At 38.0% G+C, this 26,790-nt stretch overlaps 1 protein-coding gene across 1 annotated transcript; it reads left to right on the forward strand.

Moving 5' to 3' along the window:
* Positions 1–671: 671 nt before the first annotated feature.
* Positions 672–26,209, forward strand: XPOT (exportin for tRNA). Its single transcript, XM_088522929.1, has 25 exons — positions 672–801; positions 4,088–4,221; positions 6,015–6,097; positions 6,777–6,833; positions 8,243–8,312; positions 9,355–9,573; positions 10,186–10,370; positions 10,738–10,906; positions 12,197–12,433; positions 12,752–12,790; positions 13,560–13,622; positions 14,601–14,725; positions 15,597–15,741; positions 15,898–16,017; positions 16,186–16,280; positions 17,080–17,149; positions 17,596–17,834; positions 18,324–18,609; positions 20,283–20,472; positions 21,739–21,855; positions 21,940–22,055; positions 22,546–22,593; positions 23,872–23,943; positions 25,151–25,207; positions 25,727–26,209. The coding sequence occupies exons 2-25, from the start codon at positions 4,162–4,164 to the stop codon at positions 25,751–25,753; spliced, it is 2,889 nt and encodes a 962-aa protein (XP_088379055.1). The 5' UTR covers positions 672–801; positions 4,088–4,161; the 3' UTR covers positions 25,754–26,209.
* Positions 26,210–26,790: the final 581 nt, after the last annotated feature.

Genomic DNA, 26,790 nt, shown 5'->3' on the forward strand with positions numbered 1-26,790 from the left:
TTAGTAAAGCGTTGCCAGCCGCCTAGCAGAGCTACGCAGAGACGGGGAGGTGCTGCCGCCCTTTCCGTGCGCGTTCCTGAACGAATCGCTCCGCTCGGAAGGGCGACGCCGACGCGGTGCGACCTGGCCCGGCGGGCGGAGACGCCACCGCCGCTTACTCGCACCCTTGGCTCCGTTCGTTGAGGGCAGGTGCAGCAGGGAGCACGAGACGATCCCCCATTCCCGAGCGAGCTCGCGGACGGGGCAGGCGAGCCGTGACTTACGAAAACTACTAATATCACAGCGTTATTTTACAGCCACGCGCGCGACCGCCTCGCAACCGTCAGCTCAGTCTTCATCTTTAATAACGAGCGCGCAGGGCACGTTTTCGGCAATATAAACCGCACACCCTTCTTTCGGCGGCGGGGATGTGGCCGTGCGGTCCCGCACTCGCCGGCCGCCATCGCGCTCCCAGCAGCCCCCGGGCGCCGCCGCCTTCCCGAGAGGCGCCGCGGCGGGGGCGTCCCGGCGAGCCAGGCTGGGTGGCAGAGGGCAGGCGAGTGCGCAAGCGCGCCGCGGGGCACGCCGGGAGCTGTAGTCGGGCGGCGTGGCCCCCTCCCCTCCCCCCGCCGCACGGCCGTTCCGCACGCGCGAGGGCCGCGGCGCCTCCCCTCGCGCCGCCTCCTCCTCCTCCTCCTCCTCCTCTCGCCGCCAGCCGAGGCGGCGCGGCCTGCCCCGCTCCGCTCCCTATGCTCGTGGCGGCCTCGGAGCTGCGGGGGCCGGAGCCGGCAGCGCCGCCGCCATGGCGGAGTGACCGGGAAGGTAACGGCGGAGCTGGGCGGGGGGGAGGGGTGACGCAGCGCGGCGGCGGGGGAGGGGGCGCGGGGGCCGTTGCGCCGTTGGCGTCACCCCTCGTCCGCGGGGGAGGCGGCCCCGTCCGGCCGGTGCTGGTTTCGGTGCCGGTGCCTGCCGAGCCGCCCTGCCCGTTGCCCCAGCCGCTGGTGGGGAGCGCGCGGGGGGCCGCGCTGCCCGGCCCCGCCGAGGGCCCCGCGTTGCTCGCAGGCCTGCCGCGTCACCCAGCCCTCCCGAGCCGCGGGGTCTCGGAACCGCCAGCGTCTGCCCGTCTCTGCTAGCCCTAGCGCGTAGCTCCCCGCCGTTGGCGCTGCCTCGCTCGGTGCCCTGCTTTCAGCGAGGGAGAAGGTGGCCACGGGCTCCCGAGCTGGGGTGCCTTGCGGGGGAGCTGCCCGCGTGGGGCTGCCGCCAAGCCCTCAGCGTGCGGGGCTCCGTCACGGCGCAGCCGCCCGCCGCGGGCTGGCGAGGGGAAGTTGCAGGCCGGGTGCCCCGCCGCGCTGCGGCTGTGGGAGCCGCGGGCCGCGCATGTCTGCTCGGCTCGGCTGGCGCGGCCCGCGAGCCGCAGCGGGGGCGCCTGCCCTCCCCAGCTGGCGTGGCCCGCGAGCTGCTCTGCGCACCGGCTTGGCCCTCAGGAGAATTCCTTGAGGGGCGGGAGGGCTTTGGCCCGCGTGGAGCATTTCTGGCCAGCAGGAGCATGGCCGACATCGAGACTTGATCTGTCACTCGCCAAAAGAAGAACTAGTCCGGTCTGGCATCCTAGTCCGGTCTGGCATCCTAGTCCGGTCTGGCATCCTAGTCCGGTCTGGCATCCTAGTCCAGTTTAAAAGTTTGAAAAGTAGCCAGCAGAGAGATGTTCATTTTAGGTGTACCTGGTATGCCTAACTATACATTCCTGAGAGTCTGTAAATACGTTCAAGATTTCTGGCAAGCAAAACAAAACAAAATGCAAGAGATGAGCTTTCCCTACATTTATTTTATTAGGGAGAACATTTAAAGCAACTGAAGTATGTGGCTGGCTCTCTGTGTGCCATTACAATCTTGTGTACACCTAAGTGCTGTAAATGAGGTATTCTTTAATTGCTAGTTGTTCTAGCGGTCAACATCTCTAGTCAAAATGCTGTGAACACTTTCCTTGTTAGGGCACGTCTGGACCCAAGTTACATACCTCTGACCACTTTAGTGTTTTTACGGTAGCTGTCCTTTTTACTTGAAGTGTGACCACAGCTTTTTTTTTTTTCCTCCCCGTGTATGAAGAAAGTCTCAGCCATTTCAAGTATCCAATATTTTAAAAGGAATAGACTGTCTTGGAGAGAGGAATATAAACCTTAGGACCTTGCTGTAAAGGGGTGAGCTCTCGTAATTGTAGTAAGATCTCATTGCCACTGAACGTAGTGTAGCAGTTCAAAGAAACAAAGCAATTCAGTGTAAGTAAGACTTAATACTTCCTATGCAGCTACATATTAACTCCTAATGTTACAAAATGATACTTTTTTAAAAAAAATCTTGATTTAAAAGTGATTTGTTATGGTATTTGAACTGATCTTCTGAGATGGCTGTTCCATTAAGTATCTTCTGGAGTTGACTAGCCAGCTGAAATGCTTATGTATGTGGTGGATGATCAAATTTTAAATGTACTTATGTAGCGCATGTAAGGTATTTAGAACTAGGTGGCATTGTTGTTAGCTAAACATGTGAAGAGAAATACATCCCTCAGTTAAGTTACTTTTAACAGCAAAACTTGTCACCAGTCTGTAGAAAGCTAATATTTTGAGCGGAAATAAAAAATATAATCAGGATATCACGCTTGTATATGTTAGGAGTTTTATTTATAGAACTGTGGACCACACCCTATCTGGAAGAAGCTGTCAAAAAAAGTATTTTTCCCTCAGCATTTTAACATTATTTTAATATTCTGTCTGTTGGGTGAAGGGTTCAGAGGAGGAAGACTCAGGAGAGCAACTTTAATCCCTAAAGGTTTTGACCCTGAGCGTGATTGCTCAGTATTGCAACGCAGTGTGTGAAGCTTGCTAGCCACTGTGCCATGAATCATTACTGTGTTCCAGAACAGGGAATTTTCTGGTTTCTACGCTGTCAAGACCCGCTTTCTTCTCTTTTAATGAACTCAGTTCTACTTGTGATGCATTTTGTTATGATTTATTCCATAATGAGTCTTACAGAAATGCCTGTGTGTCATCATATTAAATGCTGGGTTTTCCTTTGTGTGCTTGCTCTCAGTTGTCACCGTGCCCCTTTCTTGTAGTGGGAGGGAAAGCAGTGGAGCACGTGTGAAGACGTGCAATGCGACAAAATCAGAAGCTCTACCTATAGGCATGTGGGCAGTTTCAAACCACAGTTCTGTTGTATTCCTTCTCTTCTTTGTGCTTATCATCTTCTTTTTCCCCCCACATCCTACCTTTTTAGGGAAAAGGACTTATTTCAGGTCTAATTAACCAAGTTACCAAACCAGATTTTTTTTTGAGGCTCTTGCTGTTTAACAACAGCTGAGTGTTTGACAGAACCTCATTATCCATTGCGTTTAATGCAGAGCATTGCAGAATGGCCCATTGAGCTTCATAAGGTCTTTAGAACATTCGGTCAGCTTGACTGTTAGTTTTACACAGAATTTTATTTAAAAAAAATACTAGGAAATTAGCACCCATTATGAAGAACAGGAAACTTGATTAACAACTCACTGTGAAGTATGTTGTGGTTAATTTCTGTGGCACTTTTGTGTGTGCTCACTGTAGAAAAAGACCTGATGTATTTCCTCTAGAGAAGCAAAATTTTTATTAATGTATTTACGTATGAGACATCTAACAATATTTAAGATAGAGATGTTTATTTTTGTACTTGCTGGCCTTGTGAAATGGTAGACTTCTGCATTCTTTTTATGTGGCTGATTTGTGCTTATGTCACATCTTGCTGAAATTTTCTCTGTGTTTAAATCTGAGCTCAAGTCTTGGAGCTGAATAGCATGCTTTGTGCTCATTACATTTTTTTTTTTAAAGAAAGCTCAAAAATATGAGGACTTTAGATTTGCTTATTTCTTTAAAACAGTGAATTTTCTAGATGAATTCTGATATTGATGAAGGACTTGAAATTTCTGATGTCTCTAGTGGAAGTATACATATTGTTATCTTTATGGGATACTTGCTGTATGCTTGAGTTGTGTGCAAACTGCTTTGGTTGTTGCTGTTATGTTTTTAAGTTCTGTAGTGTTGTCAAGCAAATAAAGTTGTTCTTTCTGTATTTTCAGATGACTGTAGCTTCTCCTCTGGAAGAAGTGGGCAAGGCCATTAAGAATAGGAAACAAGGGGTATAGCGACAAAGATGGATGAACAAGCCCTTTTAGGGCTAAACCCAAATGCTGATGCAGACTTCAGACAAAGGGTATGTGATGAACTTGCTTATCTCTTCAGTAACTGGAGATGCTGTTTCAAAAAACATTTGGTTTGTGGGGATTCTGGTGGCATGTAATAAATGCAAGTCACTTAGGAAGTATGTGTGTAAACTAAAGGACATATGTCACCATTTCTATGAAATTCCACTTAGCCTATATAAAATTAAATGGACTGCAACTTTCAGTCTTTTCAGTTCATTGTACTTGTTGCTTAACACCTCAAGTAGATTCTTCCAGAATGAAAAATATCCACTGAAAACAGAATTGCTTGCAGTTGTCCTATTAATTCTTAGTTGCTTTTTGCATTTGTCTACCTGCCATTAGTGTCTTTTAATGTAATAGGTATTTTTAACTATAATGAAGCTTGTATTAGCTAATATAAACTAATATTTTAGCTAATATAAGTAGTTTAAGAGGTAATCATCGTGTGTGAGTACTTGACAAAAAGGTAACAGGTGCTTGTATGAGAAGGCATTAAAATTTCACAGTGATTTAAAGAGGAACATTTTCTGTAGGCTGTTTTTGAAATTGATTTTGAGTGTCTACAGGATGACCTCCAGTAATATCTTTCAGAATCAATGCTAATATCCAAGAACATGGCTTGATACATCCTGGTGTTGAAAGGAGCTTGTTAAATATGTGTCCTTTGTGGGTACTTACCATGCTTGGAAGGATGGCTATAGTTAATTTTTAATGTTTTGTTAATAGAACGCCATTATCAAATTTGAAGTTTGCAGATTTATTGACCTTTTAACCATGCAGTATGTAAGCTTTTGAAATACTTTGTAGTAAAAGGTGACTTAATATTTCAATAGTGACTTAAGCTTTATTGCTTTTTTTTTACATAAGCTACCCCTTATTTTTTTTCTCCAATAAAACCCTTCAAAATAAGGAAATAACCAGTATTATCTCCAATAAGTGAATTCTTGTTTTAATAACTAATTCAAACTGTTGGGTAATTACTTTGTGAAACTGAAGAAGTACAAAATAAAGAAAAACGCACAGTGTGGAAACAGAGATTTTTATAGAATTGAAATGAAGTCTTTAATCTACTCAATTTCAAAAATTACTTAATGGCTATACAACAGGCCATGCTAAATCTTAAAGCAATTAGATCAAAGTAAATGTTAATAAAAGTTGTTTAGAAGGTCTGATGAAAGGCTTGAGTATCTAAAATTTGGCATAAACTTTTTTTTAAGTATCTTTTTCATAGATTCATAAACTAGGCAATTACAGGTGATCAATGAAACACTGTATTTGAATGTTTCTTGAGCTTGAGAGACAGACTACAGCCACAGTTGTGCAGCAACAGTAGGAATTGGTTTTGGAGAAAAAATTAAATGTGTTTCTACTTAGAACTTGTGGAACAAATTTGAACTTGGACTTTAACTTCCACCCTTGGAGCTACTGGAAACCTAAGTAGGCAAGTCTGTGAGCAACTTCTAGCTGACCCTGCTTTGAGCTAGGAGATGGGACTAGACTGTCTCCAGAAGTCCATTCTAACTTGAACAACTGATTCTGTAAATTTTATATGAAAATAATCTTTAAATTTGAAGTAAAAGGGAAATGAGCACCTCTTCTAGTGTTAGCATTTGCAGGAATACTCTTGTAGTGTGGTAACGAAGGAGCTATATAAATACTTGGATATGTTCAAATACATGCTTCTTGAGGGAGGAGTGTTTAGATGCAGGTCTCGTGAGTGAGGCATCTTGCAGTGGAGTTTTTGTTTGCAAAGGGAGGTGTTTTTTATTCTTTTTAATGAAACATTTTTGGATGCTTGCAGGCACTCGCCTACTTTGAGCAGCTGAAGGTATCTCAGGATGCTTGGCAGGTCTGTGCAGAAGCATTAGCTCAAAGTATATACAGGTAATGTATCTAAGAATCGTTGCTTATTTTCATTAGCACCATGTTTGTGTCAGCTTGTTTTTAGCTCTACAGCCTAATAACTGGGCAAACAGTGAGCTAGGTAATTGGGAAGCTGTACATTAAAATGTATTTAATATATGCAATTTTAGTCTTGCCATTGGTCTCTAAGTTGTGTGTAATGTCTTTCAGGGAAGAGCAATGTATAAATAAAGCTCCATAGTAATTTAGTAGCTCAACAAAACAAACAAAGAGAACCCCACAACTGTTGTCTGTATCTCAGTGTGTCTTTATTTTCCTGTTTAGACACGATGTGCAGTTCTCACCCAGTGTACTATTGGTCCCCTGATTGAAGCTTCATAGATTTATTTTTTTAGGGCAGGATTTATTGTAGTTTTGCAAGTTCAGTGCAGAAATCAGACTAACAAATTGGTGGATACAGGGAGAATGTAAATAATAATTTAATAGTTGCTCATTTTTAACATAGAAAGTACTCAAGTATTTGTCACTTTTATTTTGAAGTAACAGCAGTAGCTTTTGTTTATAGTAATTCTTGATTTAATGAAGACCACCAGTCTGCAATATTTGAGGATTTTTATTTTCTGGAGAAGTGCACAATATTGCCACTAGTAACAGAAGTTTTTTTTTGTTGTTGTTGTTGTTTTTTCTTTTTCTTTTCTAGTGATGATCACATCAAATTCTTTTGCTTTCAAGTCCTAGAACATCAAATTAAGTTCAAGTGAGTAGTCTTTCTTGATACCAACTATGTAAAGCTATTTAATTTCAATTTTTAACACTTTTTGCAAGGATATCAAATGATACCTGTTATTCCTATCACTCCTGAGTAAAAGTACCTAGGACCTAGATTCTGCAAGACTAATGCAGAGCTCAGTGTAGTTGGTTAGGTGCCTTTAAGCCTGCAGGACTTTTCTTTGCATTGCTTCATCTGTTCTTGGGAGGGGAGTAGTTGTTTATGAACTCATGGTCTACTCAACTAGTCCAACCTGTGCATGGCTCAACAGACACACTTACTGAGGATGATATTAAGCTTCCTTAACCCTTCCCCCTGTAATGTCTCTTCTTCTGCACTCTTGCCAATTTCTGCAGAAAAGAGGTTGAATTTTGCAAGTAGCATATTCAATACAGACTCTTAGACAAAGCTCTATTTATGCAAGAAGCATGGCAGAGATGTTGCCAGAAAGTTGTTTTCTTTTTTTCTTTTTTTTCTTTTTCATTGTGAAGTCTTTACTTAGTGTCCTAATTTTAGGGGAAAATTACTTTCTGTAGGTTTATTTATCTGGCTTTACCTTATTGTCCTTCTCCCTCCGCTTGTTCCAAATTTGTCACTATTTCCTGTAGTGCTTTTTCCTTTTGTTTCATGCTTCTCATTTTCTTTCTCCTAGCATTTTAAGGTGGGATACTTTTTTTTTTCTTCTCTTTAACAAATAGAGGGGGAACACTGGGGCCATATTCAGCCATAGCAGTTGTTAAGGTCTGCCTTAGAGCCCTGAGCAGCTTGGGAGAATAATTGTAGGGCAAGTCTTGCTTCCTCTAATCCTAGGAAGGAACATGTGTGGGTAGTATCTGAAGTGGGCTGGTTATAACACTAAATTCTGCAAAAATTTACATGTATCATAAAGAAGGTATATATATCACCTAAATGCAAGTTCTTTACTTTTTTTTTTCCTTTTCCCTTATCTGTGTAATAAATGCACTGTACATATCTATGTGAAGGAATTGTCTTGTGCTCAACATCGGTAGAATAGTTGAAGAATGTACTAAGCACACTTAGGTATATAGAAATGTCTTTTCTCTCTCCCTATGAGTTATCGTCAAATGTATGCATTTTTTTAGGGTAATAAGTTATGTCGCTGATACTGAGGCAGCCTTTCTGCATAGCTTCAAGTTCCTACTCCAGGACAGAAGGCACTAACGCCTCAATGTGATTCATTATTGCAGGCAACATCTTTCCTTATTCTCTTTGCAAGACTTTCATTCAGAACTGTAACATGCAAATAGTTTTGTAAGTATCTGTTCTAGAAACCTTTCATCTACACTGTTCTTCAGTACAAATTAAAGTAGCCTTCTGGCATGTTGCAGGAGACATGAGGCAAAGACATATTTTGATCTTGTTACACTTTGTTTCAGATACTCTGAACTTACTGAAGTCCAGCAGCAGCTAATAAGGGAAACACTCATAACATGGCTGCAAGCCCAGGTAAGTATGTTCCTCCACAGCAGCCTTATGTTAGTAGGCAAGCATGATGTGCTGAGTACAGAGGAAGTGTCCAGCCTGTAACCTGAATTGAAATGGCACTCCCTGAAAAGATACAGTGTCAGATTGTGAAAAGCTTTGAACATGCTAATTTTCATTAGAAGTTCTTTAAATTATTTGTTGCAAAGAAGTCCATGCTTGAACTTTTTGTTAACAAATATAAAACATTTACATCAGGTCATGATGGATTGTTAATGGTTGTATGCCAAATCTGGAGTATTAAAAGTTTACCTTTAGAGAGATATAACCCAGATTCCTAATGTTCCTGGGTCTGAATAGGAGCAGTAACTGGTTTTAGACAAACACCTATCTATTAGAGTACTAGCAGATGTTCATAAATGAACAGGAAGACTACTCAGACCATGCTTCTATTAATATTATAGTAGTATGATGACTACTTTTGTGTGAGCATGGGACCAATAAATTTCCTTAGTTAGCCATTATTTAGCCCAACTGGAAATATGTAATCTTGTTGGTCATTATTTGAAAATCAGTTTGAAATGCATTAAAACTGTTTTTAATTTCTTTTTATGGCAAACTGACCCACTTAGTGGGAGTTTATAGAAAAAGGAGGGAGAGAAATTGTTAGAATGACAGATTCCTCCTTTCTTTGATAAGCTGAGATTATCAGTGCATCTCGATGATTTTAAGGCTAATGTTTAACTCGGGCAGAAGTTAACCACAAGAAGCCCTTATCTTGATTCTAGTTGTTGTTTATTCCTTGCACCAACTTAAAAAAAACTTGCTGTTATTATTTAAATAATGCTTGTAATGTCTTACTATTGAATAAGACTTCTGTATCAACCAGAGATAATGTCCCCAATTCTGCTAAGTTTTCTTCAGAGTCATTGTAAAGATGAGGCTTTTTTAATATCTTGGTCAATAAGAGAGAAAGGATGAAATATATTATTCAATGTAGAGAAATCAACAAGCATAAATGATACTTCTCTAGTCTTATAAATACAAATATTTTGTTTTTTACCAGATGCTGAATCCCCAGCCTGAGAAGACTTTTATTCGCAACAAAGCAGCACAAGTCTTTGCATTGCTTTTTGTTACTGAATATCTCACCAAATGGCCCAAGTTCTTTTTTGATATTCTATCAGTAGTTGACCTTAATCCGCGAGGAGTGGATATGTACCTCAGAATCCTGATGGCTGTTGATGCTGAGCTGGTAGACCGTGATGTTGTTCATACATCAGAGGCAAGTTGCAACGCTGCATTATCACTTTCTTTAAAGTTCAGAAGAATTCTAGTTTAATTAGGGCAAAAGACTTGCAGATTTTTTTTTTCCTCCCTATGGCAAATCTACCTTAGAGACGTTACGTAGTCTAGGTCCAAGAACCATCTTCAGGTTAATGCTCTTCATGGTTTCATACTTATCAGTTAATAAATATATATTTTTTTTGCTTGAAGAGCTCTTGCAGCCCACAGAGAAGACCTAGCGGCAAAAACTAATGGATTGAATTAGACATTTTAATGTTAGAATGACTCATTTTAAGATGTAAATTTCCACTAGCACATTTTTTTAAGGAGCCTTAACATCAGAAATCTATTTGGTGATCTAAAAGACTTCTTTTCTCTTTGTCAGCCTTTCTTCAGTGTTTGGACATTATGGGCACAAAAGTAAATAAAGAGAAATGTAGGGTATTGATTGCATTGCCTTTCAAGAAGGTGTAATCTGCTCTTCTGGAGTTTCTGTCCTCAGAGTTATTTATCTTGTTTGAACCAGCATTATCTGAGAGAAGATGTGAAAATGCTGCTAGCTAATATTTTTCTATGACATGATTAATTTATCCTTTTACTGTATTGATAGGAGGCTCGTAGGAACACCCTATTAAAAGATACTATGAGGGAACAGTGCATTCCAAGTTTGGTGGAGTCGTGGTACCAAATCCTACAAAATTATCAGTATAATAACTCAGAGTTGACATGCCAGTGCCTTGAAGTTGTTGGAGCGTATGTATCTTGGATAGATTTGAGCCTGATAGCCAATGAAAGGTAGGAGTTTCTTTTGTAAATATTTTTTTTGTTATTTTTGTAAAAATAACCTTCATAGCATGCTGATTGTATTTCTGTGGCATTACATTAAAAATGGTCTTTATTTAAAGACGTTCATTCATTCATACATTCAGCAACATTCATGCTTGTTTCTTAATAAAGCATTTGACTTTCCAAGCTGATATATGGCTGAAAAGTTTGGCAGATTCTCTGTGAAATGTATAAAATGCTGGTTTTAGTCACTGCAGTAGAATTATTTTTTTAAAAAAAAGAAAGCAAGCTGTAAATATGCAAACAATTAATACAAAGTTTCTATATGATGCTATTGTGTTTGAGTATATACGTATATTTTATTTTTTTTTTCCAGGTTTATAAATATGCTGCTAGGTCACATGTCTGTGGAAGTTCTCCGGGAAGAAGCATGTGATTGTTTGTTTGAAATTGTAAATAAGGGAATGGACCCAGTTGATAAAACAAAACTGGTTGAATCTTTGTGTCAAGTATTGCAGTCTGCTGGCCTCTTCAGTATTGATCAGGTTTGTAAATTGATTTCGAATAACAGTGGCTCAGTTCTTAAGCAGATAAGCATAAAACTAAAAAATAAGTCTATGTGAGCAGGGGAGAATTGTCTGTGCCTCTGCACTGATGCTAAACATGTTATTCTTTTAAAATATAATGAGTTTTTACTTGTTTTGTCCTAAGTTTGTTTTTCTTGAATCAAGGTATTTTCCTAATACAAACCCATCACTTCTCCTTTCCTCTGCTAAACTGTACTGCGTTACTGTTTGTTTCTTCAGCCTTTCAGTGCCTGGATTCCTCCCTTCTAAATGATTCTGTAGTAAGTACCAGTATTACAGCCAAGGCAAAGGCGTTTTAGAACGAGACCTTAGACCAGTTGTATATAATTAGGGCAGGGAGAAGACATTTAAGTGCATGTTTGCGCTGTTGGATGTGAAACTTGAAATTCTTACCTGTGAGCTGGGGAAATAGACCTACCAGCCAAGACTCATTCCCTGGGCAGCTGTAGTGCATGAGAAGCAGCTGCTCATTTCCTGCTGTGGAGAAGGAGATATTAGTTCTTGTAAGGCTCCAGTTTTTCCAAGTGCAAGATAGTTTAGTTCTGCATTGTGAAGCCTTCTTCCAACCTGCATTGCATGCCTACCAGATTGGAGACTATGTATATTCATTAACTGAGAAATCACTCCTCTAACTTAACTTGGTGTCTCCAAGGAAGACTTGCTATTTCTGTGTTTGTGTACAGTTTTGGCAAGGGGCAAATCTTGTGTTGGGAATGGTTGTTCTAGCAACATTTCTCAATTCTAGTTAAGAGTATTTTGCAAATGCAAGCCCAAAGTACTTAATAATCACTCGCTCTTAATGGGATTACTGAAAATTTCTACTCACTCCTTATCATTCTCAGTATTTCCAAAGTGAACTGTGGCTGTTAAATCTTTAAAGTTTTCCCATGAAGTGTCTTTCCTTTTATCTACTGCACATTAAACTGTATATGTGCTTCCCCTGAAATGATTGTGCTTCCCCTAAAATGATGAACCTAATTCTTGCTGTAAAGTGAAGAGAGAAAATGACTAATCTAAAAAGATGAATCAGTCTGCTGTTACGATGGAAGGCAGCCAGCTGTAGCATTGCTTTAATTTTTTTCTCTGTTCCATAGGGAAAACAAGGCAATTTTACTATCCACCTAGGAGATAAATGTTGTTTTTACATTGCACTATTTACATATCAAGCACAGACGATGCTGTCTGTAAGTTCATGCCATTTAAATCTGAACTCTGCTGTTATTTTCACTCAAACTTATTTTGTTGCAGGAAGATGATGTGGATTTTCTGGCAAGATTTTCTAAGCTCATCAATGGGATGGGGCAAGCTTTAATAGCTAGTTGGACTAAACTGGTAAAAAATGGTGATATAAAGAGTGCTCAAGATACTCTGCAAGCTATTGAAGCAAAAGTGGCCCTAATGTTGCAGCTCCTGGTTCATGATGATGACGACATCTCATCTAATATCATTGGATTTTGCTATGACTACCTTCACATCCTGAAACAAGTAAATATGTCTGCCCTCATTTTAATGCAATTTTTTGACTTATTATTGACTCTGATTTCTTGGGAGTATAAGAAAGCAATACTCTTTGTAAGCAGAGTACAAAGTAATCCTTTTACATTAATTAGTATTGAGTATCTTGATTGGCTGTGGGCATATCATCTATACAGTTTTTAGAAATCTAAAGGAATTGGGTTAAATCTTATGTTCCATGGAAAGAATGTTTGCAGATCATATGGCTATTAAAGGAAAACAAAGGTATTTTGCTATTAGGAAAAGAGTTACGATGCAAGAAATAACATTTGAAATTTGTGTTTATAGCTTTCTGCGCTTTCAGACCAACAAAAAGCTAATGTAGAGGTAAGAATTAAAACTTTATTTTGACTAGAGTCTTATTTCAAGAATGCATTGTGTAACATACATTTAGAGTATGTAGATTCTGAGTTCTACAGAGTAGAGTTTGAGATTCAACAGAGAAAGGATGAAATCTTCATTCCTGTTACAGGACTTAGCCAATAGTCCTTACTAAAGATGAAATTGCACCTCCCTGCTTGGATTGATCTAATGTCTTGTTGCTGCTGAAAAGGGAAGGTTTTACTTCTGTTCTCTTGAACACTGGTCCCAGCTGTTGTTCTGGGATCTGTTGCTGAACTAATTCAGCTTGTTAACCTGGCAAAAAAATAACCTTTCGAGGATGTTGCAGTGTTAAGAAATGTTAGTTATAGATAAGCTGACCTGGATCTTTAAAGCAGGATCACAAGCAACCTGAGATTCCCTCTGCCTAATAAAGTCATCTTAATTGTTGTTCTTGGTGTGGAAGTGAACAGCACAGAATATGAGCAATGAATAAAGCCAGATAATCCTGCCCCAGACAGCACTCTGCTGTGTCATGTGTGCTGAGCGTCCGAGATAGCTTGTGTGCGTGCCTTGGATATAAAGCATCTGTTTTAATATGGACTGCTACATCCGCCGCATCTCTGAAAATGATAATTCAAATAGAATTAGCTTAAACTTTTGCAAATGTTTTAATACAAACTTTAGTATTTTCTTCACTGTGGGATTTTAATTGTTGCTTCTTATCACTTGCCTGCTTCTGCACTCATAGTTCTGTTATGTTTCTTTACCTTAGGCAATCATGTTGGCTGTTATGAAGAAGTTGACATATGATGAAGAATACAATTTTGAAAATGAGGTAGTCTGGTGTAAAAATGATCATACTAAAATGCAACTTAAATTTGCTCATAATTTAAAAAAATCAGTAGTTTGTACAGGCTAAGCATTTGAAGCTAAGGTCTGTGGGCTATTGCTTTTTTGTGTGGAAAGCTTTTTAACCTAAGGGCATGTCTGAATAGTACAAAATAATACGCTAAAGGGCTTTCTAAGCCAGTTCATTTGACAGATCAGTTACAGCTGCATTTCACAGTGAATTATTTCTAGGCAAATAGAGCTGTGCTGTTTGCTAAGCATAGCTGTTGAGCTGGATCCTTCAGAGGAATTTTTCATGTTTCCATGCATTGTTACTGTGTCATACAAAAGATATGCGAAATATATTCAGTTCTTGGAGGTGCTGCATGACAACATCTAGAGGAGGTCTAACTTCTATAAAAATAGCCTAAAGAGAAAGAAAGTCCTGATTTCACTTTTCTCAGATGCTTGTATCTCTGTCAGCCAGCAATAATAACTGAATATGTTCTGCAAACTTACTTTTTCTCCAAACTTTCAGAAAAGTATAGTCTAAAAAAATGATTTGGGCTGTATGCAGTCAATGATAAATGTTTTTGTCAGTTTAATTTTAAGACTAAATAGATACTGGGGAAGAACCTCTGTGTGAGGACGGAGTCAGTCTTCAAGAGCTGGGTCAGTAAGGTTTTGCCGAGAGCATTTTCTTTCATTGATTTTTTGGCTTTTATCTTCAGTCTGAAAAGCTGTTATTTTTAGATGTGCTTCTGGATTGAACACAGACTTCAACATATCACTGAGTTATAACTAGACAATAAAGGAGTCTGCTATTGCATGACAGGAGTGTCAGATGAGCCCTATAGAGTTTTCTGAGCTTGGTATAGTGTTTCCTTATGTATGTGTGTTTTTTTTCTAGGCGCGATTGCCTAAAACAGTTTTGGCTGCATTTAAGTATGGAAATATGGGCTTTTCTGATGCATGACTCTTGCAGGGTGAAGATGAAGCAATGTTTGTGGAGTACAGAAAGCAGTTGAAACTATTACTGGACAGACTTGCTCAGGTCTCACCAGAATTACTGTTGGCATCTGTCCGCAGAGTTTTTAACACTACACTTCAGTAAGTTTTTTTTGTTTGTTTTAATCCTATGTGAACACATTGTCCTTAGCTTGTTCGTTTTTTTTTTAACACCATCCTGGTTTGTACTGAACATAAGCCTGTTGTAGCAAAGAAAAGTCAATTGGTTGAATAGGCTTGTTATAACTTTATGATTAACCTGACTTTGTATAGTAAAAAAAAAAAAAAAAGCTTTCCTTATGCAGTAATGAATGAGAGTGTTGGGCTTTTCCTCTCTCTCTTTTTTTTTCTCCTGGAGATGCCTCTTGAACTATCACTTACCTGCACAACAACAGTCGCTTGGACAGATGCACTTGTTTACAGCTTAAAGGAATGCCTATGACACGTAGAAAGTAATTTTCTATGTTACTGCTAGCAGAGGAACAAATTTGGATGAAGGAAAAAAAGCAGTAGTGTTTTTGTAAAAAGGGACATAAAAAATCCAACTTGTGTTGTAAATAGATTAACGTTATTACTAGATTCCTAAAATTATTACTTGGTGCCTAACTAGAAGGGTGGTATATATGCAAATAGGAATAGTGTTGTCTGTGTCAGTGAACTGAAGCTGAACACAGTAAAGTAGGCTAGTTTTGTAGCTAATATAGGCATCTGGATAAAAGCATTCGAGTTAAAACTTGTAAAGAGAAATAACTACTGCTCTGATGGAAAAGAGCTACGTCTATGTATAAACTTTTCCAAAGGCATCCTGAAATATTGCCAGTGTGTGTTTGCGTAATTAAAATCAACCTGTGCTTTTATGCAGTGCAGCTGAAGAATATTTGGAAGAACACAGCAATATAATCACCTTGTAAAACTGATAACTGTTTTTCAAAAGTTACCATTGACTAATATGATCTTCCTATTCCTTGTTTAGGAATTGGCAGACTACGAGGTTTATGGAAGTAGAAGTAGCAATAAGACTACTCTATATGTTGGCTGAGGCTCTTCCTGTATCACATGGTGCTCATTTCTCTGGTGATGTTACAAAAGCTACAGCTTTGCAAGATATGATGAGAACAGTAAGTACACGTGAAGCTGGAGCTATTTAAAAGTGCTAGTAAAGACTAAAACATTCCAGTTTGAATGGTTCATGTTAAATATTGGTATGTCACCTAAATTGTATTTTAATCTTATAAATGGTTAAAGTGCTAACTTGTTCATGTTTTTCTCTGTAGCTGGTGACTTCTGGTGTTAGTGCCTACCAGCATACATCAGTGACCCTGGAATTCTTTGAAACAGTGGTTAGATATGAAAAATTCTTTGCTGTTGAACCTCAGCACATTCCAACTGTTCTAGTAAGTTCCATTTCATTTACTCTTTCAACTAGATAAGACTTTTCTTGAAAATAAGTAACTTTTTTTCTGAAAGTCATTAATGAGGCTGATTTTCTTATGTTGTTGAATAATTAGCTTTTTCAGCCTTTTTTTAGGGATTTTAAGACTTTAATACTTTCTTGATTGCAGATGGCATTTTTAGATCACCGTGGTCTTCGCCATACAAGTCCAAAAGTGCGAAGCAGAACAGCTTACCTCTTTTCCAGATTTGTCAAGTCTCTTAAGTGAGTAAAAACTGTTTAAAAAAAAAAATCATCCAGATTGTGCAGAAGGGCTGTATGTGGTGAATTCAGTGAATTTCAGCTTCTTTGGGACAGGCTGGGCTTTATATTAACTGCAATGAAATAATGAATCAAAATACATTAAAAAATTCTAATGGAGATGTGCTATTTTAAAATACTAAGGTAGCACTGGAAAATAATTGTCATGAAGAACTTTAAGGCATATACTTGGCTTATTTTTATTAGCTTTTAAGACTGAACAGTATAACAGCCCTACTTTTCCTGAGCTCAGTGAGCACAGTTGAGAGTATGCAGATCTGGAAAGTCACAGTAGTGACTCACCCTCCCAAGCCCAACCAAGTCCTGAATATTTAGAAAACTTCTACAGATGGAGTTTACTCAGTCTGTTACAGCTCGTCAAACAAATTCATCCTATTGATCTGATTTCACAGGCAGGTATTTGAATGTAGAAGCAGGAGAAACTGCAAGACTGTTCAGGTTTCAGAAGGGTGCTTTTTTCAAATATTAATTAAACTACTTTATTCAGATGAATGAGGCTGTTCGTGCATGTTTTATAAAAGACTGAGAGAAAGAAAGAAAACCTGACTGATTTCCCACTGTGTCATATATCTGGCCTACCAAAAGCATCATATCCATAACCCAGGTATTTCTACAACACTGATTTTAAAAAGTATTAAAAAGTTAGCTTAGTAGCAAGCTTTACTAGTTAAGGGAAATGCCAAGAATTCTGTAAAAGTGCATACAATTTTAAACACTATTGCATGTTTATGTTTTACTTCAGTAAGCAAATGAATCCCTTTATTGAAGATGTTCTGAACCGAATACAAGACCTACTGGAACTTTCTCCTCCTGTGAGTATTTAAAGCTTTTTTTTTTTTTTTTTTTTCTTGATAGTTCTTAAAACCTGCATTATTCATTAGAGTGCCAAAGTATTTATTGAATTGTAAGTTAAGTACATTAACGTTTAAAAACAATTTTTATGCTTTTCTGGTATGAGATCACTTGCATGAATCTATTTGTACCCAATTTAAATAACATTGCTTACTGGAGTTTTTGGGAGTGTATGCTAGCAGTGGGTATATAGATCTTCATCCTTATGAACTGTATAGAATACTTATTCTTATGTCTTAACAGTTTGTTTTCCTACGTAAATAGGGAAAGATCAGAGCTGTTGTGACAGTTATGTAGAGACTGATTATGCAGTGATTAAAGAAAAAGTAGTACCCTTAAATTTTTATTAGTAGAAGACTTCCATAAGAATGTTTTAACAATTTATGCCTGTTATCTTCCATTCTAGGAAAATGGTTACCAGGCTCTCTTAAGCAGCGATGATCAGCTGTTCATTTATGAAACGGCTGGTGTGTTAATAGTTAATAGTGAATATTCTGCAGAAAGAAAACAGGTTCTAATGAGAAATTTGTTGACTCCACTGATGGAGAAGTTTAAAGTGTTATTAGAAAAACTGATGATGGCACAAGACGAGGACAGACAGATGGCACTGGCAGACTGCTTGAATCATGCTGTTGGGTTTGCTAGGTAGGTACTATTGACTGTTTTTGGTTTAAGTAAAAGGGAAGTGGAAAGAATTTTTAGTAAGGAGGGTTTGAATTTCTGCCTGTTTATTGATCTTGAAAAAGTTTAGTGATTGTCAAATTCTTCATAGTAGCCCAGAAATGAGTTAAGTCCTCTTAGAAATGGCTGTTAGAGATGTAGGTAAAGAGAATATCAGTCCAGTCGATAACAAACTGAGATCTTTCTCATTCCTCATGAAATGGCTTCCTCAAAGAACTGTATGGAGCTATTTCGATATGTTGCTTGTGAATTTTTAGACTTAAATTTCCAAAAACTACCAATGTATAGTGACTTCCTAACAAATAATTGTTACTTCTGGTATTTACCTCCCATCTAATGAAATGTATTTGAGTTTAGTACATGGATTTCAAAGAATACATTATTCTAGATGTTTTTGCTTCTTCATCATATTGGAATGTGAACTTAAATAAACTTGGGGTATTGCTTTTACAGCCGAACCAGCAAGGCTTTCAGCAATAAGCAGACTGTAAAACAGTGTGGCTGCTCTGAAGTGTATTTGGACTGCTTACAGACATTTTTGCCAGCTCTCAGTTGTCCATTACAGAAGGAAGTCCTGAGAAGTGGTGTCCGCACCTTCCTTCACCGCATGATTATTTGTCTAGAGGAAGAAGTTCTTCCATTCATTCCTTCTGCCTCTGAACACATGCTCAAAGACTGTGAAGCAAAAGATCTTCAAGAATTCATTCCTCTTATAAACCAAATAACAGCTAAGTTTAAGGTATGGTACTGCATAAGCTTTTGGAAGGCAGAGCATTGCTGAACAACTGTTTTCTGAACAGAGGGAAGAGGGTGGAATGTGTCAGAACTTCACCTCACTGGGAATAACTAGGGATATTTCTAAGAATCTGACTAGGAAACACAGTTGTATGTGGCTGGACATGCATCAATTAAAATGAGTGCTTTTCTTTATGATTAATCTCAAACTTAAATTCTTTCTAGATTTTTCTTTTAATTTTTGAAGTACTGCTTACAGCAATGCTGTTCTTTTTATTGACACAATTAACTTCATTCTCCAAAAAGTGGAAGCTAATATTTCCTACAGTATGCTAAGTCTTGAAGTACATTTTCTCATTTCTTATGAGATTTATAGTTACATATATAGAAACATTTGATGTCCATACAGGGAGAAACATTGATTTAAAGAAGATGATGCAGTATTCTTACACAAAAACATACAGTGAGGCTTAATGCAGTATTATAAAAAACAGGTTGGAGATTTTTAAACTTTGGAAAAACTTTGGAGCTCTTGAAACAGAGGCATGAGGTCTGTGTTAAGTAGATCATCAGCTGATTTTTATAGAGAAGGATCTTGAATAGCCTTTGAGAGCTTCCTGGTTTCAGACAGTCTAAATGCAAAGACATTGCAATGATAAGTTGCAAACCTGTTCCTCTGGCTCACTTCATAGAGCTGCCACGAGAAGGTTGCGTAGTTATGAATAGGAGGACAAATTAATTGCTGTATGAAAAGGTCAAGAAGCCCTTTAAAGGGGCTTAAGTAAGTCCTTCATCAGAATGCAAAAATAGAATTTTTAAAAGTAAAGAAATGCGTTTTGTGCCCAGTAAAACAGAAACGTAATATATCCAGATAAATGTGGCATTTGAGCATTTGATTGGATGGACTGTAAAGGAGCTTTCAAAACATATGTCTTCCTCCCTAGTCTCTCAAATACTTTCAGTACTCTGTAGCTCTTTTCAGAAGTGGTCCAAAAAGCAGTTCAAGGTAACAGCAGATGATAGTCTTTTATCTTTAATCATCTCTTCACTCTAAAGAGCTTAAATATTAGGAAATGGACATCTGCATCGCCTCTTTATGGAAAGTGTGGCTGAATAGCAACCTCTTGGGATTATTTGCTTTTCAACGCAAAATTGTTCGTTGACTTTAGTACCTTTACATATATTCCTGCTTACAAGTAGGAAATACATAGCAGACATTCTGTAATGTCACTGGTTTAGCAGTTTAGGAAAACTTTTTTGTTTAAACAATCCTTAAAGATAAGTGCTACAAAAAGTGACTTGCTGTTAATTTTAGCATCTCCGAGGTGTATTTTTCATAACTAGAATGACTTTACCACAGCCCATCTTTGTATGTTAGGGATTTTGAAATAATTCAGTATTTGAAATAATGCTTTGCCTCAAAAGAAGAATGAGGAGTGCTGAAAAAGCTTCTGTTCCTACATAGGATGAGGCTAGATGAGTAACTAGAAAGACTTTAGGTGATATGGAAGTCGGGTGTGGTCACATGCCTGATCTGACTTGCTTTATTACATATAGTTGGTACATTAAAATACTAATTTTAAAACTGAATCAAGCTGAGGACTATAACGCACCTGTAAGTTTTAACTTCCAAATGGTTGATGTAACTGAGTTAATACCTTCTTCCAATCTCCACAGACACAGGTTTCACCTTTTCTGCAACAGATGTTTATGCCACTACTTCATGCTATCTTTGAAGTGTTGCTCCTTCCAGCAGAAGAAAACGACCAGTCTGCTGCTTTAGAAAAACAAATGTTACGGAGGAGCTACTTTGCTTTTCTGCAGACAGTAACCGGCAGCGGAATGAGTGAGGTCATAGCTAATCAAGGTAGGTGCCACACTGCCATCCTTGGGGACAATGAACTGGGCTCACCTAAGGCAACCACCAATTTGTCTGCTAAAATCATTAGCCTAGTTCCTTAAAGAACTGCTACTTATTTTAAGATGGAGTAGATAGACTAAGTACTATATTTAACTTTCTCTGTTTAATCAAGTGTTCGAGTTTGTAAAATCCAACCGTAATTGCTAGATTCTTCTTAGTGGTTCTTGGCTATCTTGATTTTTTTTTCTCCAACTTGTCAGGAGAAGTAGTGTTGCATGCAACACCGTATTTAATTTATAAATCAGCGCTCATAAAATATTCCTGTAGAAAGGTATTTCAAAATGGATAGCAATGTTCAAAGCTTTCATGAATATTCAAATTGTGGACAAGACCACTGACAGCTGCTAGTATTCTTAGCTCATCCTGTATTATTTACTTTCTGAAATAATTACGTCAGTAATTTCTTCCATAATTTATATTGCTACTGTCACCAGGTCTTGTCATCTGTAGTAAAAGGCATCAATTGACTTCTTTAAATATCTAGTTACCAGGTTATCCCCATCATGAGTGCTGAAATGGAAAATGTTGATTTTCATAGCTAACTTTTCATAAGGAATTCACAGTCAAATATTCAGTTACTTCTTTACTAAGTAATTCTTTTAATCTGTATTCAGTCAAAATGTCTAGGGATGTGAAAAGTTTTAAATTGACTCAGCTGATGGAGCTCAGATCTCTTTCCCCCATCCTTAAAATGCTTGGCAAAAGCTGTGGGAAAGGAAAGAGCAGTGTTAATGTAGCAAGAGCATTCTTGAGAAGGGCATTGGAGTCGTTTGTGATCAGCTAAGACATTTAAAGGAATTAAACAGAAATAAGTATGGAAACAGTACAGATATTTAAAGTAGGATAATAATACCTGTGGATATGTTAGTAGGCATGTAAGCTAATTAAGTACTGCTGAGAATTAAGTGTGGCAGGTTTAGACAAAAAAAAAAATTGGTATTTAAGTCAGTGCGATCCTCACCTTTGTATTAACGACTGGTAAAGAAAACAAAATATTAAAATTGTCAGATGAAATGGATTATAGCTTAAGAGTAGTTTGCTTCATGAGGGAAGCTTCCCAAAAATATTTGAGCCTTTTTTTTTTTTTTTTGCATAATCAAATGTTATTTGCATATTGTTTTTAAGTTGAAACATATTCCATTGTGTTATTTTTTCTGATATACAATAGTGTAAAAGTCCAGAAATGTCCAAGCTTATTTTAATCTCTTTTAGGTGCCCAGAATGTGGAGCGTGTGTTGTTCACTGTCATTCAAGGAGCAGTGGATTACCCAGATCCTATTGCACAGAAGACTTGCTTTATTATTCTTTCTAAGCTGGTGGAGCTGTGGGGTAAGACTGTCTTTTAATAGTTCCTTTCTAGCTGCTGCTTTTCATGAGCAAGAATAAAATATGGAATGTTATTTGTCTTTTCAGGAGGCAAAGATGGACCGGTGGGTTTTGCAGACTTTGTCTACAAACACATTGTTCCTGCATGTTTCTTAGCACCTTTAAAGCAAACGTTTGACTTGGCAGATGCCCAGACAGTATTGGTGTGTATTACAGATTTTTTACTTTCATTTCTATGGAATTGATAAATAACATGCACACTTGGTATCAAACATTGGCTTCTCTCAGAAACAAAAGTCCTTTTATTTTTTAAGGGAATTCCAGGATGCCAATTTTTGGAAGTATGGTACTGGGTCCTCTGTCTCATCTATGTTTAAAGGTGTGCTAGAGAAGTGCAGTCTTCAGTGTTTAACATGGACCTGTATTACTTATGAATTAATTTCAGTGAAAGCAAACAGATACAGATGGCTGTTCTGTAGTTCCTCTTGGGTGTTTAGCTGTGCCAGAATGGTCTGGATAGAGTGGAGCAAAAACTGGAAGTAATGGTTGAAGCTTAGCTAGCATTTTGTGAGGGAGAGGGCAGTGGTAATGGTTTTGAGCTAGCCTCTGTTTTGGGCCTTGTTAGCTTGCTGGGATTTAAACAATTAACCAAAAGGCTAATTGAATAGTCTAATGTTCTGCTTTATATTACAGGCTTTATCAGAATGTGCAGTGACATTAAAAACAATTCATCTCAAAAGGGTAAGCTTCACAGTACTTGGCAGGGAATAACCCTTGCAGGTTTTCCGAGCGCTTTTATCAATTTCTAAAAATACTTACACAAAAATAGAATAGTAATTCATCCTCGTGAATTAATAGAATGGCTGTAATACTATGTAGGAATAGAATCCAGATTCCTAACAGTTTATAGCAAAATATTCATTCATTCTTTAAGGATAAAAATCTGCTTAATTGCTTCTTGATTTAACTGAAAAACTATCATTCTTCTGCTTTTCAGTATAGACTTAAACTGAATATCAAAAAGGCAATTGGAGGTGTGCTATAGAGTATTCTGGCAAAAACTGAAAGTATCTTTCAATATCTGACTTGAAAAATGGGAGGAAAAGTGAAAGCATATTAGCATATTTCCATTTTATTGGCAAAGCGAACAGTTTTTGTCCATGTTACTGTTTCTGCTACACCCTTAAACGTGGCTGACTCTTCTCCCTCTGTCAAATGCAAGTCAAAAAAGACACAAATATAAGAAATTTCTTAAAATTTTTGTGGAAAGTGGTAGAGAAGAGATTGCATTATACTTCTGAGTTTGTGTTCCTTCATGCCCAAAAGAAGTGAGACATCTGTAGGAAATGGAGCTTTGGTAAATGCTTCCTATTGCAAATACTTAATAAACACCACCAATAAAGCTATAGCAGAATGATGTGAAATCTCTTTTTCTACCCTTCAGGTGAACTTTTACGACAGGTTCCACTTCTAGTGTTAACTTATGCCCAGATGAAGAAAAATAAAATTAAAAAAAAAAGTTGATTCACTTTCCTCTTAAAGAGGCATTGTTTGTATACCACTTCACGGTAAAACCTCTTGAGCGGCATTTGATAAATGCAGATGAAAAAAAGCAAACAAATACTGACATATTAGCCAAAGCCGACCTGTCTGCTTCTCTCAGAGGTTTGGGGATTATGCCATTTTGTACCATTTATCTACCTAAAATTACATAGTATTACAAGAAGCTGTTCTTATTAGAATAGTTCTTATTTCAGTGCAATTTCTCAAAAGCTTTTCCTTTGTGTAACAAAAGGTACTGAACCTGGAATTCTTAATGCCAGGACTGAGATAAATCTTTCCCTTCACTACACCTGAGAATAATGTGAGCAATCGATATTTGATATGCACCCCTTCTATGTAAAATAGTCAAATAGACTATTTGTTTTCAAGCTCTTCTGTACCTTATGGTATAAGCCTGGATTTCCAAAAGTCTATATGAAAATATATTTGATCTGGTTGTGTACTGTTTTTCTTTAGGGTCCTGAATGCATTCAGTATCTTCAGCAAGAATATCTGCCTTCTTTGCAAGTAGCTCCAGAAATAATTCAGGTAGGAATTCCGAAAAGAACACTTGGAAAATTTTAGCTAGTGGAAATTTCAAAGGAGAACAGAAGTTATACAGGCAAAATTAGTCTCCTACTGCCCCCGAATAAAAGATATTTTGATATAGTACTAGAGTCCAATTCATGTAGTGTAAAAAGTGAAGTTACTGCAAGAATACCTTGCAGGAAAGAGACCAGGGCATATCTAAGCCACATTTCTACTTTAATTCAAATACTTTTTTCCCTCAAGTTAAAATGTATTAGGATACTTACATCAGATACTTGAGAGTAGAGTGACAATATTGACTGTATAAAAATGTATAAAAACAAGTGTTAAAAATACAGATCACGTTCATCACTACAGAAATTCAAGTCACAGCTGTGTTTCTGCTGTGAAAGTGCTGCACAATGTAGGGTTCCCTTGGCCCTTACTCTGGAGTACAGGCAGTCCAGGAGGGTTCTCGGAAGGGAAATCTGCACACCTGGCAGTTGCTTCACTGCTCACATTGCAGCCACACGGGGAGCATCCTGTGCTACTGGGAGAGCTGTTACCTGCTGACTGACAAAACTTTAATCACAACCAATATAAAAACTGTAGTAATGAGGTTTGCTGATTCAGGATATAATTGCACTCATGAGGTTTAAATAAAGCGTTATTCGTGTACCCCAGTGTTTTATTTTGATCTAAGACTTTCTATTTTTTTCAACAGCGACAGACAGGTTTTGTTGTAACCTAGTCTAATGTATGTAATATAAAGCTGTAATCTAATATATATCTAATATATAGCATGCATATAGTACTCTAGGTGTAAGAGTTTATGTAAAATATTCATTTCAAGCTACCAAAAGTTACTGGAAAAGTTTATGGGTTTTTTGTTCGCTTGCTTGTTTGTTTGTTTTTGATTGCCTTAATTTCAGTCCTCTGAGATACCCCGCCTCTCTGTATTCAACTATGTGTTAGCTTGTGTATTGGGAAACATAAATGTTTTTCACCCCAGAATGCACTTTGTCTTCCTCTTAAAGCCTATTATGAATTTTTTTAGTCATAACATATGTGGACTTTTTTCGTTTTGTTCTTTTTAATCCGTTAGGGAAAATGGGTAGTCACACATGAGCGGCTTAAAGATATATATATTTTTTTCATATACCCCTAACATACCTTGAGTTGCTTTCTTCCTTTTACCTATTTAATATTTCATTATTTTCTCATACAGGAATTCTGTCAAGCACTTCAGCAGCCTGATGCTAAAGTGTTCAAAAATTACTTAAAGGTAAGATTTTTGTTTGTTTGTTTCTTTAAAGAGTCTATAATTTAATATTAATTTTGTCACATAATTTAGTCATGACAGTGAAGAAAAATTGAAGTAATGATTTTTCTAATTTCAGACTAAAATTATTTCATAACTTGGAAATTCACAGTACCTAAAAGCAATAAAAGTATTTATTTTTAGGAGAAGAATGCTCCTTCTTTCCAAATAACTGCAGATGTAGAAGGGTCACTTATGCTCAGCACCTTGTGATATCCTCAGTAGATTGGTATTTATATAGTTTGTGTTGTTTGTGTAGTTGAAACAGCAAAAAAGTGATGTTTGTACTTGCAGAGACCCTGTCAATATGCTTCATTTGGGAAGTTCTGAGGAGTGTAATCCTCAGATCAGCAAAGTCTAATATAAAGTCCTTGAGATCAGTGTTTCTGTATGTTAAAGAAAATTATTTATATCTAATTGTTGTATAATTCTGAGATTCAGATTCCTCTGTCCTAAAAGACTGTGTTTACACATTTTTAACAGGTATTCTTCCAGAGAGCAAAGCCCTAAGGGAAGTACTGGAATTTCATGTATCTCTTTCCATGATTAGGAACTCTGGTTGTTAATTTATGAAAATGTTAACTTTTGTGCCATTCAGACTGGTCTTGTTTTCATTTTTAAATGTTGCTTTGTGCTCACATCAGTACATGTTCTAGCTTTTGCATTAAAAAAAGGCAAAAAGCAAACCTCCCACTTCTAGTCTCAAACATGAAGGCACGTGACAACATGAAAAGCTTCCTATATACCTACACAACACTTTTATTATGTATAGGATGGTTTAAGCTTATGCTGTAACATATACAGCAATAAAATGACTTATTTTTGAAATTAAATGTAAAAATCCCTTAGGACCATAGTAATGGTTATTAAAATGTGTACATTTTTGATACTGAGTAAAATGTTTTCATAAGACATAAAATTCATTCATTCATGTATGGTGACATGAAAATAAAACAATCAAAGCCATTTTTGTAGATAGTCATTTAATTGAAGTTGTCTTAATGATAAAATATATATATATACCTCCTATAAGACAGATTGGTTTAATAAATGATTTCATTTAAAAGTTGCATTTGGTTCTATCTTTTTTATCAAAAAATAAAATTTCATCCAGTGAAATATTAAGGCTCTTTGAATCATTTGGTTGAGTTTTTAGGAGCTGCAAAGCTCTGTGTTCTCTTGGCTGTGACCTGAGCAGAACCAGGCAATATTACCCCTTGGGTCCCCTCTCCGAGGCCCGTGCTGCTCCGTGCGAGGCTTCCTGCCCCGTTTGCGCGGGCGCTCGGAGGGGTGAGCGCCGCGGGTGCTGCCAGGGCCCGGCCTGCCTTTACTGCAGGCTCCTGCAGGAGAGGAAAGCTTTCACTAACACCACTACAAGACAAGGGCTTTATATAAATAACAATTTTAAAACATTTTGCTAAAGTGTCAGTGTAGGGGAGTGACTTCGTCTATCACACAAGATTTAGGCTTTTTTCTTCTGAGGCCAGGATACTACTGCTATTTTTAGTTCTGTGTAAAACCAAGAAAAAACCTAGTTACTAACGCTG

Source organism: Tinamus guttatus, unplaced genomic scaffold (assembly GCF_059628265.1).
Source record: "Tinamus guttatus ecotype Peru unplaced genomic scaffold, ASM5962826v1 Tinamus_guttatus_pri_ptg000171l, whole genome shotgun sequence".
Lineage (NCBI taxonomy): Eukaryota > Metazoa > Chordata > Aves > Tinamiformes > Tinamidae > Tinamus > Tinamus guttatus.